This window comes from Cebus imitator, unplaced genomic scaffold, assembly GCF_001604975.1.
Source record: "Cebus imitator isolate Cc_AM_T3 unplaced genomic scaffold, Cebus_imitator-1.0 Scaffold234, whole genome shotgun sequence".
Classification (NCBI taxonomy): domain Eukaryota; kingdom Metazoa; phylum Chordata; class Mammalia; order Primates; family Cebidae; genus Cebus; species Cebus imitator.
Genome location: NW_016107549.1, coordinates 1281371 through 1293701, shown reverse-complemented (window position 1 = coordinate 1293701; position 12331 = coordinate 1281371). Strand labels below are relative to the sequence as shown.

The window sequence follows — 12331 nt, the reverse complement described above, 5'->3', positions numbered from 1 at the left end:
TTTTTAGTAGAGACAGTGTTTCACCATGTTGGCCAGGCTGGTCTCGAACTCCTGACCTCAGGTGATCCACCTGCCTCAGCCTCCCAAAGTGCTGGGACTATAGGTGTGAACCACTGTGCTCGCCTAATTTTTTTTTTTTTTGGTAAGACTTGTTCTGTTGCCCAGGCTGAAGTGCAATGGCAGGACCTCAGCTCATTGCAACCTCCACTTCCTGGGCTCAAGCAAATCTTGTGCCTCAGCCTCCTGAGTAGCTGGGATTACAGGGACCCACCACCATGATGGCTTATTTTTTTGTATTTTTAGTAGAGATGGGGTTTTGTCATGTTGGCCAGGTGGTCTTGAACTCCTGGGCTCAAGCGATTCGCTCGCCTCTGCCTCCCAAAGTACTGGGATTACAGGTGTGAGCCACCGTGCCCAGCCTCTTAGATTGTTGTTTAAAGACGGAGTCTTGCTGTTGCCCAGGCTGGGGTGCAGTGGCATGATCACAGCTCACTGCAACCTCCACCTGCTGGGCTCAAAATACCTTCCCACCTCATCCTCCCGAGTAGCTGGGACTACAGGCATGAATCACCATTCCTGGCTAATTTTTTTTTTTTTTTGTAGGGACAGGGTCTTTGCTTCCCAGGCTGGTTGAGAACTCCTAGCTTCAAGCAATCCTCCTGGCTTGGCCTCCCAAAGTGCTAGGATTACAGGCATGAGCCACTGTGCCCAGCCTGATTTCAGTTTTCTTATCTCTGAAATGGTGCTAATGCCTCCCAGCCATTATAATTCCCATCATTTTGAGAAACTGAACACAGAAGCACCTGGCATACAGTAACACTCATGTATTGGGTCTCCCTGGGAATCCCTGCAAACACAAGAATGCCTAAGTCAGATCTGTGGCCACTGGGAGGATGCTGAAGCCACCCTTGAGCTTGGGGGTCTTGAGGCCACATGGGGGGACCATCATCCAGCACCTGTTCCTCCCCCTGGGTGGCTCCCCAGCCCACAGCTGTAGCCCCAACTCGGTACTTACCAGAATTCCAAAAGCCATGACTTTCAGCACACATTCCAGAGAGAAGAGGGAGGTGAAGACGATGTTGAACACCCTCAGGGCGTTTTCATAAGCAACAGAAGCCCCGTAGAACTAGGGGAAAGAAGCAACGGTGGCAGGGTCAGTGAGCAGGGGTGGGAAATGGGGAGTGGAAAGGCAGCTTCAGGCCTGTGCTTCTCAAGGCAACACCCCGGCCCCAGGTAAAGGCGGAGCAGCCTCGCTGGTGGCAGGCACGGTTCAGGCAAGCCCAGCTCTCCACCGGACTAGGCTCTTCTTTTCACATCCAAAAAACAAAACCCCCCCACCACCCACCTTTTTTTTTGGTAGGCGGGGTCTTGCTATTTTGCCCAGGCTGAGCTCAAACTCACAATCCTCCTATCTTAGCCTCCTGAGCAGTTGGGACTATTGGCATATGCCATTGTGCCTGGTTGAATAATAATACTTTTTTCTTTTCTTTTTTTTTTTTTTTTTGAGATGGAGTTTCCCTCCTGTCGTCTAGGCTGGCGTGCAACAGCACAATCTTAGTTCCCTGCAACATCTGCCTCCCGGGTTCAAGTGATTCTCCTGCCTCAGCCTCCCAAGTAGCTGGGATTACAGGCATGCACCACCATGCACGGCTAATTTTTGCATTTTTAGTACAGACAGGGTTTCATCATGTTGGCCAGGCTGGTCTTGAACTCCTGACCTCATGTGATCTGCCCACCTTGGCCACACAAAGTGCTGGGATTACAGGCGTGAGTCCCCACACTCGGCCTCTTTTCTTTTCCTTTTTTTTTGGAGATAGAGTCTCACTCTGTTGCCCAGGCTGGAGTGCAGTGGTGTGATCTCGGCTCACTGAGACTTCTGCCTCCTGGGTTCAGTTGATTCTCCTGCCTCAGCCTCCCAAGTAGCTGGGACTACAGGTACGTGCCACCACACCTGGCTAATTTTTGTATTTTTAGTAGAGACAGGGTTTCACCATGTTGGCCAGGATGGTCTCAATCTCTTGACCTCGTGATCCACCTGCGTCAGCCTCCCAAAGTGCTGGGATTAAAGGCGTGAGCCACCGTATCTGGCCCAGAGTTTTTTTATTTAGAAGCAGCTCCCTGGCCCTGGAGCTTTTAGGGTCCTCACCTACCCCTCCTCCCTCATCTCACTAATCAAACATTTATAGAGAGCTTCTTGTTCCGTCCGAGCCAGATCCTTGTTGGACTCTAGGAATTCAGGGGTGAGGTCCTCACAAGTGGGTGGGGGACACTGCCGTACAACCTGACGCTGATTTTTGTGGCAGGTGACATAAAGATAGGCTGCCTGCGGAGACGAGTGCCTCAAGCAGTCTTGGGTGGTCAGGGAAGGCTTTCTGGAGGAAGAGGTCTGCAGGTACAGCTGGGAGGCAGCAGCCGGCCAGGGAGAGTGGTGGAAAGAGCGTGTCAGGTAGAGGGAACAGCTGGAACAAAATCTCAGAGGCGACCCAGAATGTGGCCTGTCTGGGAAACTGCCGAGGGTTTTGTTTTACCACGGTAGGGGCAGGAACGAGCTGGGGGTGAAGCGGTGCCGGGGGCTGGTGTGGGCGCTTACCTTCATCATAAGCACGATGGTGTTGAGGGCGATCATGGCCATGATCGTGTACTCGAAAGGCGGAGACACCACGAACTGCCACATGCGGTACTGGAAGCTTTGCCTGTTTTGCGGCATGTGTCGGGTCAGCGGCTTGGCGCTGATGGCGAAATCGATGCAGGCCCTCTGCGGGAGAGAGGTCAGTGGTGTGAGTGGCAGAAGCAGGGAGAAGGCGGCTGCACAGCGCACCCTCTGTCTAACTCAGCACGGGTCCCTGCCTCTCTTGCCCCCAGCCAGGATTCCTGGGCTCCCTTCTCCTTCTCATCATCACTTTCTTATCCTGACAGCTATGGCTGCTTGAGATGTCACCACTTGCCAAAACGTGCACTGACATTTCCCCATTATTGCATGGCTAATGCACACATGGGAAGTGGGTACTATCAATAGCCCCATTTTGCAGATGAGGAAAATAGAGGCCAAGAGAAGTTAAACCACTTGCCTCAGGTGACACAGCTACCAAGTGTGCCAAGTCGGGTTGAAGCCTAACCTTCCCTTCCCTTCCTTTTCACTTTTCCTTCCTTCCTTCCTTCCTTTCTCCTTTCTTCTCTTTCCTTCCTTTTCCTTTCTCCTCCCCTCCCTCCTTCCTTCTTTCCTCCCCTCCCTTTTTCCCTCCCTCCCTTCCTTCCTGTCTTCCCTCCCTTTCTTCCTTCTTTTTTTCTTGTTTTTTTTTTTTTTTGGACAGGGGCTTGCTTTGCCACCCAGGCTGGAGCACAGTGATACAATCACAGCTCATTGCAGACTTGACCTCCTGAGTTTGAGTGATCCTCCTGCCTCGGCCGCCTGAGTAGCTGGGACTACAGGCATGCACCACCACACCCGTAATGAGATTCCCCCTCTCTACCATTAAAAAAGTTTTTTTTAATGGTAGAGAGGGGGAGTCTCATTATGTTGCTCAGGCTGGTCTTGAACTCTTGGGCTCAAGTGATCCTCCTGCCTTGGCCTCCTAAAGTGTTAAATTACAGGCATGAGCCACTGCTCCTGGCCCATTCTTTCTTACGGAACACTTTGCTGCTGCTTCTCCTTGTCTTCGAGGGAGAGAGAGGGAGGAATACTGGTTAAGTCTTAAGGGCCAAGGGAGCAGAGGACATATTCTAGGTCCTCTAATTAGCTTGGATGATGCCAGAGAGGCAAAGAGTCATGTCTACACTCTCTGGTAGACTGGGGACTGGATTTTCTTTCCTTTTGTTTTGAGACAGGGTCTTGCTCCGTTGCTCAGGCTGGAATGCAGTGACGTGACAGCTCACTGCAGCCCCGAACTTCCAAGTTCAAGCATCCTCCCAATTCGGCCTGCCAAGTTGCTGGGACTAAAGGTGTGCACCATCATGCCTGGCTAATTTTTGTGGTTTTCAGTAGAGATGGGGTCTTGCTATGCTGGCCAGGCTGGTCTCAAACTCCTGAGCTCAAACAATCCTCCTGCCTCAGCTTCCCAAAATGTTGGGATTATAGGTGTGAGCCACCACACCTGGCTTGGCTTTTCATTCATAAATATTCACCACCCTTCCCTGGGGGAGACTGTATTTCCCCACTCCACTGATGTCAGAATGGGTGTTTGACTTGTTTTGGCTGATGAAATGTGGGCAGAAGTGACATGTGTAATTTTTGAGCACAAGCCTGAAGGGCTGAACCCCGGTTTGACATCTTCTGTTTTTCTTTTCTGAGGTGGAGTCTCACTCTGTCGCCCAGACTGGAGTGCAATGGCGTGATCTTGGCTCACTGCAACCTCTGCCTCCCGGGTTCAAATAATTCTCCTGCCTCAGCCTCCTGAGTAGCTGGGATTACAGGCACCCGCCATCACACCTGGCTAAATTTTGTAATTTTTGTAGAGATGGGATTTCACCATGTTGGTCAGGATGGTCTCAAACTCCTGACCTCATGATCCACCCGCCTCGGCCTCCCAAAGTGCTGGGATTACAGGCATGAGCCACTGTACCCGGCTGACACACTCTTTTTTTCATCTGGAGCATCTCAGAGGGAGGCTGCTCTCAGCCTGGGAGCCAGAATAAAGATGATGCACAGGAGAGACGCAACTGATCTCGACATGCAGTGTGTGCAAAAAATAAGCCCCTTTGTGGATATCTGGCAATGAAATCTGGGGTTGCTTATTACTGCAGCATAACCTAGTCTAAACTGACTGATACATACACTATATGATGTGTTTCCTCTAGAAACTCCATGAAGGGCTGCCCTGAAGGCTGGGTTCTATTTGGAGGATGCTTCTGTTGCCTCCCCCAGGTACCCCTAGAAACTGGTTCCTGGGTGCTGTGTACGTGTGCGTTTGTGTCCCCAGTTTTTAAAGGACAGATGGAATTGGAAGTGGCACCTCATTTTTCTCCAGGCTGTATTCCTCCATCATCTTGTCCCCTTGCTCCTGGAAGGTGATGATGATCAAGGCCACAAAGATATTGACAAAGAAGAAGGGGAACACCACAAAGTAGACGACGTAGAAAATGGACATCTCCATGCGGTACCCGGGGCTGGGGCCCTGGTTCTCAAAGGTGGCATCCACTGAGTGCTTGAGGACCCTGCAAGGAATGGGGGAGGGAGAGGGAAGGGGCAGGAAGGAGACAGACACGGACCCAAGGGGTGATGAGGAAGGCGGAGAGAGGGTAGAAGTAAGATGCGGAAAAGGAACAGAGGGAGATGAAAAAGAAATATAAGTAGTCACTGTTTTTGAAAGGTTGGCAACAATGTCAGTCATTTCTTAATTTTAATTTTTAAATTATTTTTACTTTCATTTATTTATTTTTTTTGAGATGGTGTTTCACTCTTGTTGCCCAGGCTGGAGTGCAGTGGCAGGATCTCGGCTCACTATGACCTCTGGCTCCTGGGTTCACGCGATTCTCCTGCCTCAGTCTCCCGGGTAGCTGGCACTACAGACACCTGCCACCACGCCCAGCTAATTTTTGTATTTTGAGTAGAGATGGGGGTTCACCATGTTGGCCAGGCTGGCTTGACTTCCTGACCTCAGGTGATCTGCCCTCTTTGGCCTCCCAAAGTGCTGGGATTACAGGTGTAAGCCACCACGGCTGTCAGTTATTTCTTAATTTTTATTTTTATTTTTTTAAGACAAAGTTTTGCTCTTGTTGACCAGGCTGGAGTGCAATGGTGTGATCTCGGCTTACTACAACCTCTGCCTCCTGGGTTCAAGTGATTCTCGCGCCTCAGCCTCCCCAGTAGCGGGGACCACAATGTGTTCTACCACGCCTGGCTATTTTTATTTTTCTTTTTGTATTTTTAGTAGAGATGAAGTTTTGCCGTGATGGCCAGGTTGGTCTCAAACTCCTGGCCTCAAGTGATACACCTGCCTTGACTTCCTACAGTGCTGGGATTACAGACCTGAGCCACCACGCCCAGCCTCCAAGACCTTTTTCTTTTTTCTTTTTTTTTTTTTTTTTTTTTTTGAGACAGAGTCTCACTCTGTCTCCCAGGCTGGAGTGCAGTGGCGCGATCTTGGCTCACTGCAACCTCCGCCTCCTGGTTCAAGTGCTTCTCCTGCCTCAGCCTCCGAGTAGTTGGGATTACAGGCATCCGCCACCATGCCCAATTAATTTTTGTATTTTTAGTAGAAATGGGGTTTCACCATGTTGGCCAGGCTGGTCTTGAACTCCTGACCTCAGGTGATCCACCCACCTCGGCCTCCCAAAGTGCTGGAATTACAGGCGTGAGCCACCACGCCCGGCCTCCAAGACTTTTCTTATTGCTAAACTCTCAGGCCTGTTCTCCTTCTGCTCCCTGAGGCTCCTGGGTAGACTTCCAGCTTACTGCGGCCAGCCTTCTCCCGTGGACACAGTGAAGAGGGTCAGCAGGGCCCAGAGCACGTTGTCGTAGTGGAATTCGTACTTCTTCCACTCCCGATCTCGTGCCTTCACCTCATTCTTCTCATAGAGGAGGTATTTGCCTCTGCCAAAGAGAGTGGGGACTGTCAGTAAATGGGCAAGACGGGCTCTCTTGCACTTGTCTTTGGTCATCACAGACAGGAGGAGGGAAAAGAAGAGGGCTCCACCAGCCTATGCTGCCTCTCTTGGCCTGGGAAGCGGCGACTCCCCATCCCGCCACCGCGGCTCCCTGTGCTTCACGGGGGACTGCGTGTGCATCTACTTTGCGATATATCCATGGACGATCCCACAACCCTGCTCACGGTGGGAGAGCAGACCCAGGGTCCAGCTTTCTCTTCCAACGTGATAACCTCTAGTCCTCACGGTGAGTGCCTCGGTCTTGTGGGGGGTGGGGCAGGGGGAGTTTAGGAGGAGGCAAAGGGACACAGGGGACATTTACAGGCTGCTGCTCCCTTTCAAGGAAGGAAACAATGGCTACTACCAGAGTCCTACCCAGACATCTGGCACCCCCCCTAATTTTAATAAATAGCCATTAAGATAACAGGCTGCCATCTGTTGCAAAATACCACTTTACACTGGTGACATCACTACGTATATACATGTATACATATATACACACACATAATGCGTATATATGTATATATTTTTGAGAGGCAGGGTCTCACTCTGTCACACAGGCTGGAATGCAGTGGTATGTCATCATGTATTGTGGTCTTGAATGCCTGTGTTTAAACAATCCTCCTGCCTCAGCCTCCCGCGTAGCTGAGACTACAGGTGTGTGGTACCATGCCCCGCTAGCTTCTTTTTTTTCTTTTTCTATATTTTTAAAATTTTTAGTTTTCTAAAAATTTTCGTTTTGTATTTTTTTTTTAACTTTTAAACATTTTTTTTGTAGGGATGAGGTCTCATTATGTTGCCCGAGCTGGCCTCCAACTCCTGGCCTTAAGTGATCCTCCCACCTCAGCCTCCCAAAGTGTTGGCATTACAGGTCTAAGTCGCTGCACCAGGTCTCTTACCTAACTTATTTGGCAATGAAACCTGATCTGATTGGACATGAAGCTCTTCATACTTGTTATTTACCCCATTTAATGTAAATAGCTACACTTTTTTTGAGATGGAGTCTCCTTCTGTAGCCCAGCCTGGAGTGCAGTGGTGAGATCTTGGCTCACTGCAACCTCTGCCTCCTGGGTCTTGGTTCAAGCAATTCTCCTGCCTCATCCTCCTGAGTAGGTGGGATTACAGGCACACACCACCACGCCTAGCTAATTTTTGTATTTTTAGTAGAGACAGGGTTTCACTATGTCAGCCAGGCTGGTCTTGAACTCCTGACCTCGTGATCTGCTTGCCTTGGCCTCCCAAAGTGCTGGGATTACAGGTATGAGCCACCGCACCCGGCATACTAGTTACACATTTTATAGCAGAAATATTGTGTTTGCTTATAAGGCTGCCTTAGACCCAGCTGAGGGTGTCATGTACCGATGTGGGATGTACACAGTCCAACATTTCTAAAATCTCAAAATATTCTCCACTTTGAAACACACCTGCCTGTAAAGGTTTCAAGTAAGGAACTGTGGATGTGTATTAATATCCCTCACATGACAAAGGCGGTGACTGAAAGGTCAAGCCACTTGCTTATGACTCATCCTGTGGCTATGGGCGGTGACTCGAATTCTAAAACTGGTTTTCTTTCTACCCAAGAACCAAGCTTGGTCACTCCCAAGGCTCAGCACTTCTCCAGTCTCTGAGCCCAAGTGGCCGATGCCTCTAGCCACCTCCCCACTGCCCACCTGCCAGTCCCAATGGGAATGCACCGGAAAGTTGAGACCCACCGACAATCTTTCTCAAACTCCTTGGACTCGTCAGTGCAGTGGAAGAACTTCCCCTTGAAAAGCTGCACAGCCACCACGGCGAAGATGAACATGAACAGCATGTACACGATGAGGATGTTGAAGACGTTCTTAAGGGAGTTCACCACACAGTCAAATACAGCCTGTAGGGTGGGGTTGACAGAGCATGAGGGGCTGGGGACCTGCCTGACCTTCTGCCTCCAGTGGCCCATAATACCAAAATACTGCCACTATCATTCCCACTTCATGGGCAAGGTCGTAAGTCAGCTCACAGGGACAAGGCCACCCAGGTAGCTTTGAGAGGTAAGTGTTGGAGGAGTTGGATTCAATCCCCGTCTTCTACAATCTACAACTCCCAAATGGGATACTAGAGATGCTTTTAGGCGATACAGGAGCCCAGCACAGAAAAACCAGGTAACAAAGTTACTTCCTTTCCAACTCTCTAAATCCTTTTGAGTCAAGGAGAAATTTCTGCTTAGTTACTACCATGTTAACACCTATCACTGCTGACATTTCCTTTTTTTTTTTTTGAGACAGTCTCACTCTGTCACCAGGCTGGAGTGCAGCGGTGCGACCTTGATCTCGGCTTGCTGCAACCTGACTCCCTGGTTCAAGGGATCCTTCTGCCTCAGCCTCCCAAGTAGCGGGATCACAGGCAGGTGTAACCGCGTCCAGCTGATTTTTGCATTTTTAGTAGAGAGGTAGTTTCACCATGCTGGCTAGGATAGTCTCTATCTTTTTTTATTTTTATTTATTTATTTTTGTTTTTGAGACAGAGTCTCACTCTGTTGCCAGGCTGGAATGCAGTGGCACGATCTCAGCTCACTGTAATCCCCACCTCCCAGGTTCAAGTGATTCTCCTGCCTCAGCCTCCTGAGTAGCTGGGACTGTAGGTGCACACCACCGCACCCAACTAACGTTTGTATTTTTTAGTAGAGACGGGGTTTCACCATGTTGGTTAGGATGGTCTCAATCTCTTGACTTCGTGAACCACCTGCCTTGGCCTCCCCAAGTGCTGGGATTACAGGCGTGAGCCACTGTGCCGGGCCAACGCTTTCCCTTTTTAACCAAGAAAGAGCAGGTGTTAGAGTTCAAAGCCTTGGGCAGGCAGTCGTATTTGGTTAGATTTCCACAACAGTGTCTTTTTTCCGTCTTTAATTTTTAGTAGAGACAGAGTCTAACTATGTTGCCCAGGCTGGTCTCATGCTCCTAGGCTCAAGTAATACTCTTGCCTTGGTCTTCCAAAATGCAGGGATTATAGGTGTGACTTGATTTAAAGAAACACATTACATAAGAGATAATTCTGGGGGCCCTCAGGTGAAGCATACATGGAAAGTGGGTGCTCTAATGACTGGTTTTATTTCCTGTATTTATTTTGAATGACAGGCTTTCGGGAAATGCTGGTTCATGCTATTTTGGAATGGGAGATATTAGAGCCTACAACAGAAAAAGTCAAAAGTTATATGGAACAAGAAATGTAGTTCTTGCTTCACAGATCACAGTTATACCCTTTTAAATCCGTATGATGCCTTCATGTGAATTAGGAAAAAGGATCTTAACCCTAAGCCATTTCATCTAAAGAAAAGCTGCCATAATACACAGATTATTTTATGTCAACTGACTTTACTGCCATCTGCTGGGAAGTTGTAATAATACAAATATCCATATACGATGGCTAGGATGTCATCAGCACCTCCTTTAATACGGTGTCCTTGAGCAGTGTGCAACTTGCTCAACTGTACATAGCCCGGACAGTCCCCCCACCCCACTATATTCCAGTCTCACCTTGAGTTTTGGCAACCGCTTGATGGTTTTCAGAGGTCGTAGCACCCGGAGGACTCGGAGGGATTTAATCGTGTTGATATCTTTTCCTTTGCTATTGCCACTGTGGAAGAATGTTAGGGTGGGGAGAAGGGAAGAGAGGAAGCAGAGGTGAGGCTGGGCAGGGGGCAGCCCACAGGTCCACAGGCCCCTACCCTCCCAGGCCTAGAAGTCTGGGGTGAGCTTGGCACAGCCCTGCCCTTCCTGGTGAAGAGAGGTCCGTTTCACCTGTTAAGCTCGGGCTCGAGAGCCAGTAAGTAGGTGGTTTTTTGTGTTTCTGGTCCTGGGGTTGGCTGAGGGCCCTTTGTCATCTGGCTGGGCCTGATCAGTTACGGGGGTGGCCCTGAGACCCAGTACAAGGGGGCTCTAGGGGGTTGGCTGATTCCCCCCGTTTTCTTCCCAGCTTTTTTCTTTTTTTGAAGCAAGGTCTGGCTCTGTCACCAAGGCTGGAGTGCAGTGGCACGATCTCAGCTCACTGCAACCTCCGCCTCCTGGGCTAAATCCATCCTCCCACCTCAGCCTCCCAAGTAGCTGGGACTACAGGCACGTGCTGCCGCACTTGGCTAATTTTTGTATTTTTGTTAGAGACGGGGTTTTGCATTGTTGCTCAGGCTGGTCTCAAACTCCTGAGCTTGAGCAATCTGCCCACCTCGCCCTCCCAAAGTGTTGGGCTGACAGGCGTGAGCCTCTACGCCTGGTCACACCCATTTTCAAAAAAGCCCTTGGTCCAGCAGTTCAGTGGCTCCTGTGTATTCTTTTTAAACGTGGTATCGTGGGCTCTTAAAAAATGAGACTTCCTCCCCCTTCCAATGGGATTCTGGAAGATCTTAAAGTGGCCCTTATACCAAATCTCCCCTCCCCCACCGTATTCCGAGCCTGCAGGAGAGAAAATAACATGGTCTACTCCTTTTAGATGCTGACGTGGCTGCTGCCACGGTCTCTGCTGCATTGTTCCACGGGGCTCTGAGCCCATCTCTGGCAGAGAGGACCGTGCAGAATTCAGTCCAAGACCTGTTGGAACTGAGCTTAGCAATGCAGACCCCAGAGATGCCATGACACCCTTGGCCGACCATGACTCAGGTCCCCCAAGAGGAGGGTACTGGGTGGGACCATGAATAGCTTGTGGTTCATGGCACTCATCACCCATCCAGTTGCTCAAACCAGAACCCTCCTGAGGGTCATGTTCGACATCATGCTCAACTCCTTGCCTTCTATCCCCCATCCCCAGTGGGTCACCTTCCTGGATGTCCCGCCACCTGTCCGTTCCTGGCTGCCATCAGGTCAGACCCCTGTCACCCATCTCCCAACTGTCTCCACATTCCCTGTCTCTCTCCATCTTTTTTTTGTTTGAGATGGAGTCTCACTCTGCCGTTCAGGCTGGAGTGCGGTGGCACGATCTTGGCTCACTGTAACCTCTGCCTCCTGGGTTCAAGCAGTTCTCCTGTGCCAGCCTGCCGAATAGCTGGGACTACAGGCATGTGCCACCACACCAGGCTAATTTTTTGTATTTTTAGGTTTCATCATGTTGGCCAGGATGGTCTCGATCGCCTGACTTTGCGATCCACCCACCTCGGCCTCCCAAAGTGCTGGGATTATAGGCATGAGCTACCGCACCCGGCCCTTCCTCCATCGCTCATGCACAGTGACCTTGTCACTCTGTCTCCTGCTCAGAATTCATCTGGAGCACCTGAATTCTTAGAAGAGCAGGTGCAAACTTCTGGGCATGGCATTTGAGGCTCTTTGAAACCTAGCCCAACTTACCTTCATCTTCCGTTCCCATTATGGCTACGTATCTCCAGCCCCAGCCACAATTCTTTTGCCTCTGTCCGTTTCTGCATATACTATTCCTGCTGCTAGAAATGCCCTTCCTCCGCTTCCCTAGTCACAGAACTACCTGGTCCCCAAAGTCCAAATTTCTTGTTGCTCCCTCAGACAGTCTTCCCTGACTGCCTGCCTCTGGCTCCTACCAGCTCCTATGTCCTATGTGCCGTTTCGGAGTTAATGTTTGTTTCTTTCTCCTTTTTCTTTTTTTTGGAGATGGAGTCTCACTCTTGCCAAGGCTGGAATGCAGTGGTGCAATCTCAGCTCACTTCAACCTCCAGCTCCTGGGTTCAAGCAATTCTCTGCCTCAGTCTCCTGAGTAGCTGGGATTACAGGCACCTGCCACCATGCCCGGCTAATTAAAAAAAAAAAAATGT

The 12331-nt window shown here is 50.0% G+C and overlaps 1 protein-coding gene across 20 annotated transcripts in view; it reads right to left on the bottom strand.

Annotated features, from left to right (window-relative positions):
* CACNA1A (calcium voltage-gated channel subunit alpha1 A) overlaps positions 1 to 12331 on the bottom strand; it is a 293742-nt gene that overhangs the window by 41369 nt on the left and 240042 nt on the right. For 10 of the 20 annotated variants that reach the window (XM_037727562.1, XM_037727559.1, XM_037727549.1 and 7 more), the window contains exons 26-31: positions 10098 to 10199; positions 8295 to 8455; positions 6392 to 6529; positions 4950 to 5151; positions 2591 to 2755; positions 1016 to 1126 (exon numbers count right to left, since the gene is read on the bottom strand). In XM_037727562.1, coding sequence (XP_037583490.1) covers positions 1016 to 1126; positions 2591 to 2755; positions 4950 to 5151; positions 6392 to 6529; positions 8295 to 8455; positions 10098 to 10199 — 879 coding nt within the window. The remainder of the gene's footprint in view (positions 1 to 1015; positions 1127 to 2590; positions 2756 to 4949; positions 5152 to 6391; positions 6530 to 8294; positions 8456 to 10097; positions 10200 to 12331) is intronic. The other 10 variants (XM_037727553.1, XM_037727556.1, XM_037727561.1 and 7 more) reach the window with 1 other exon arrangement.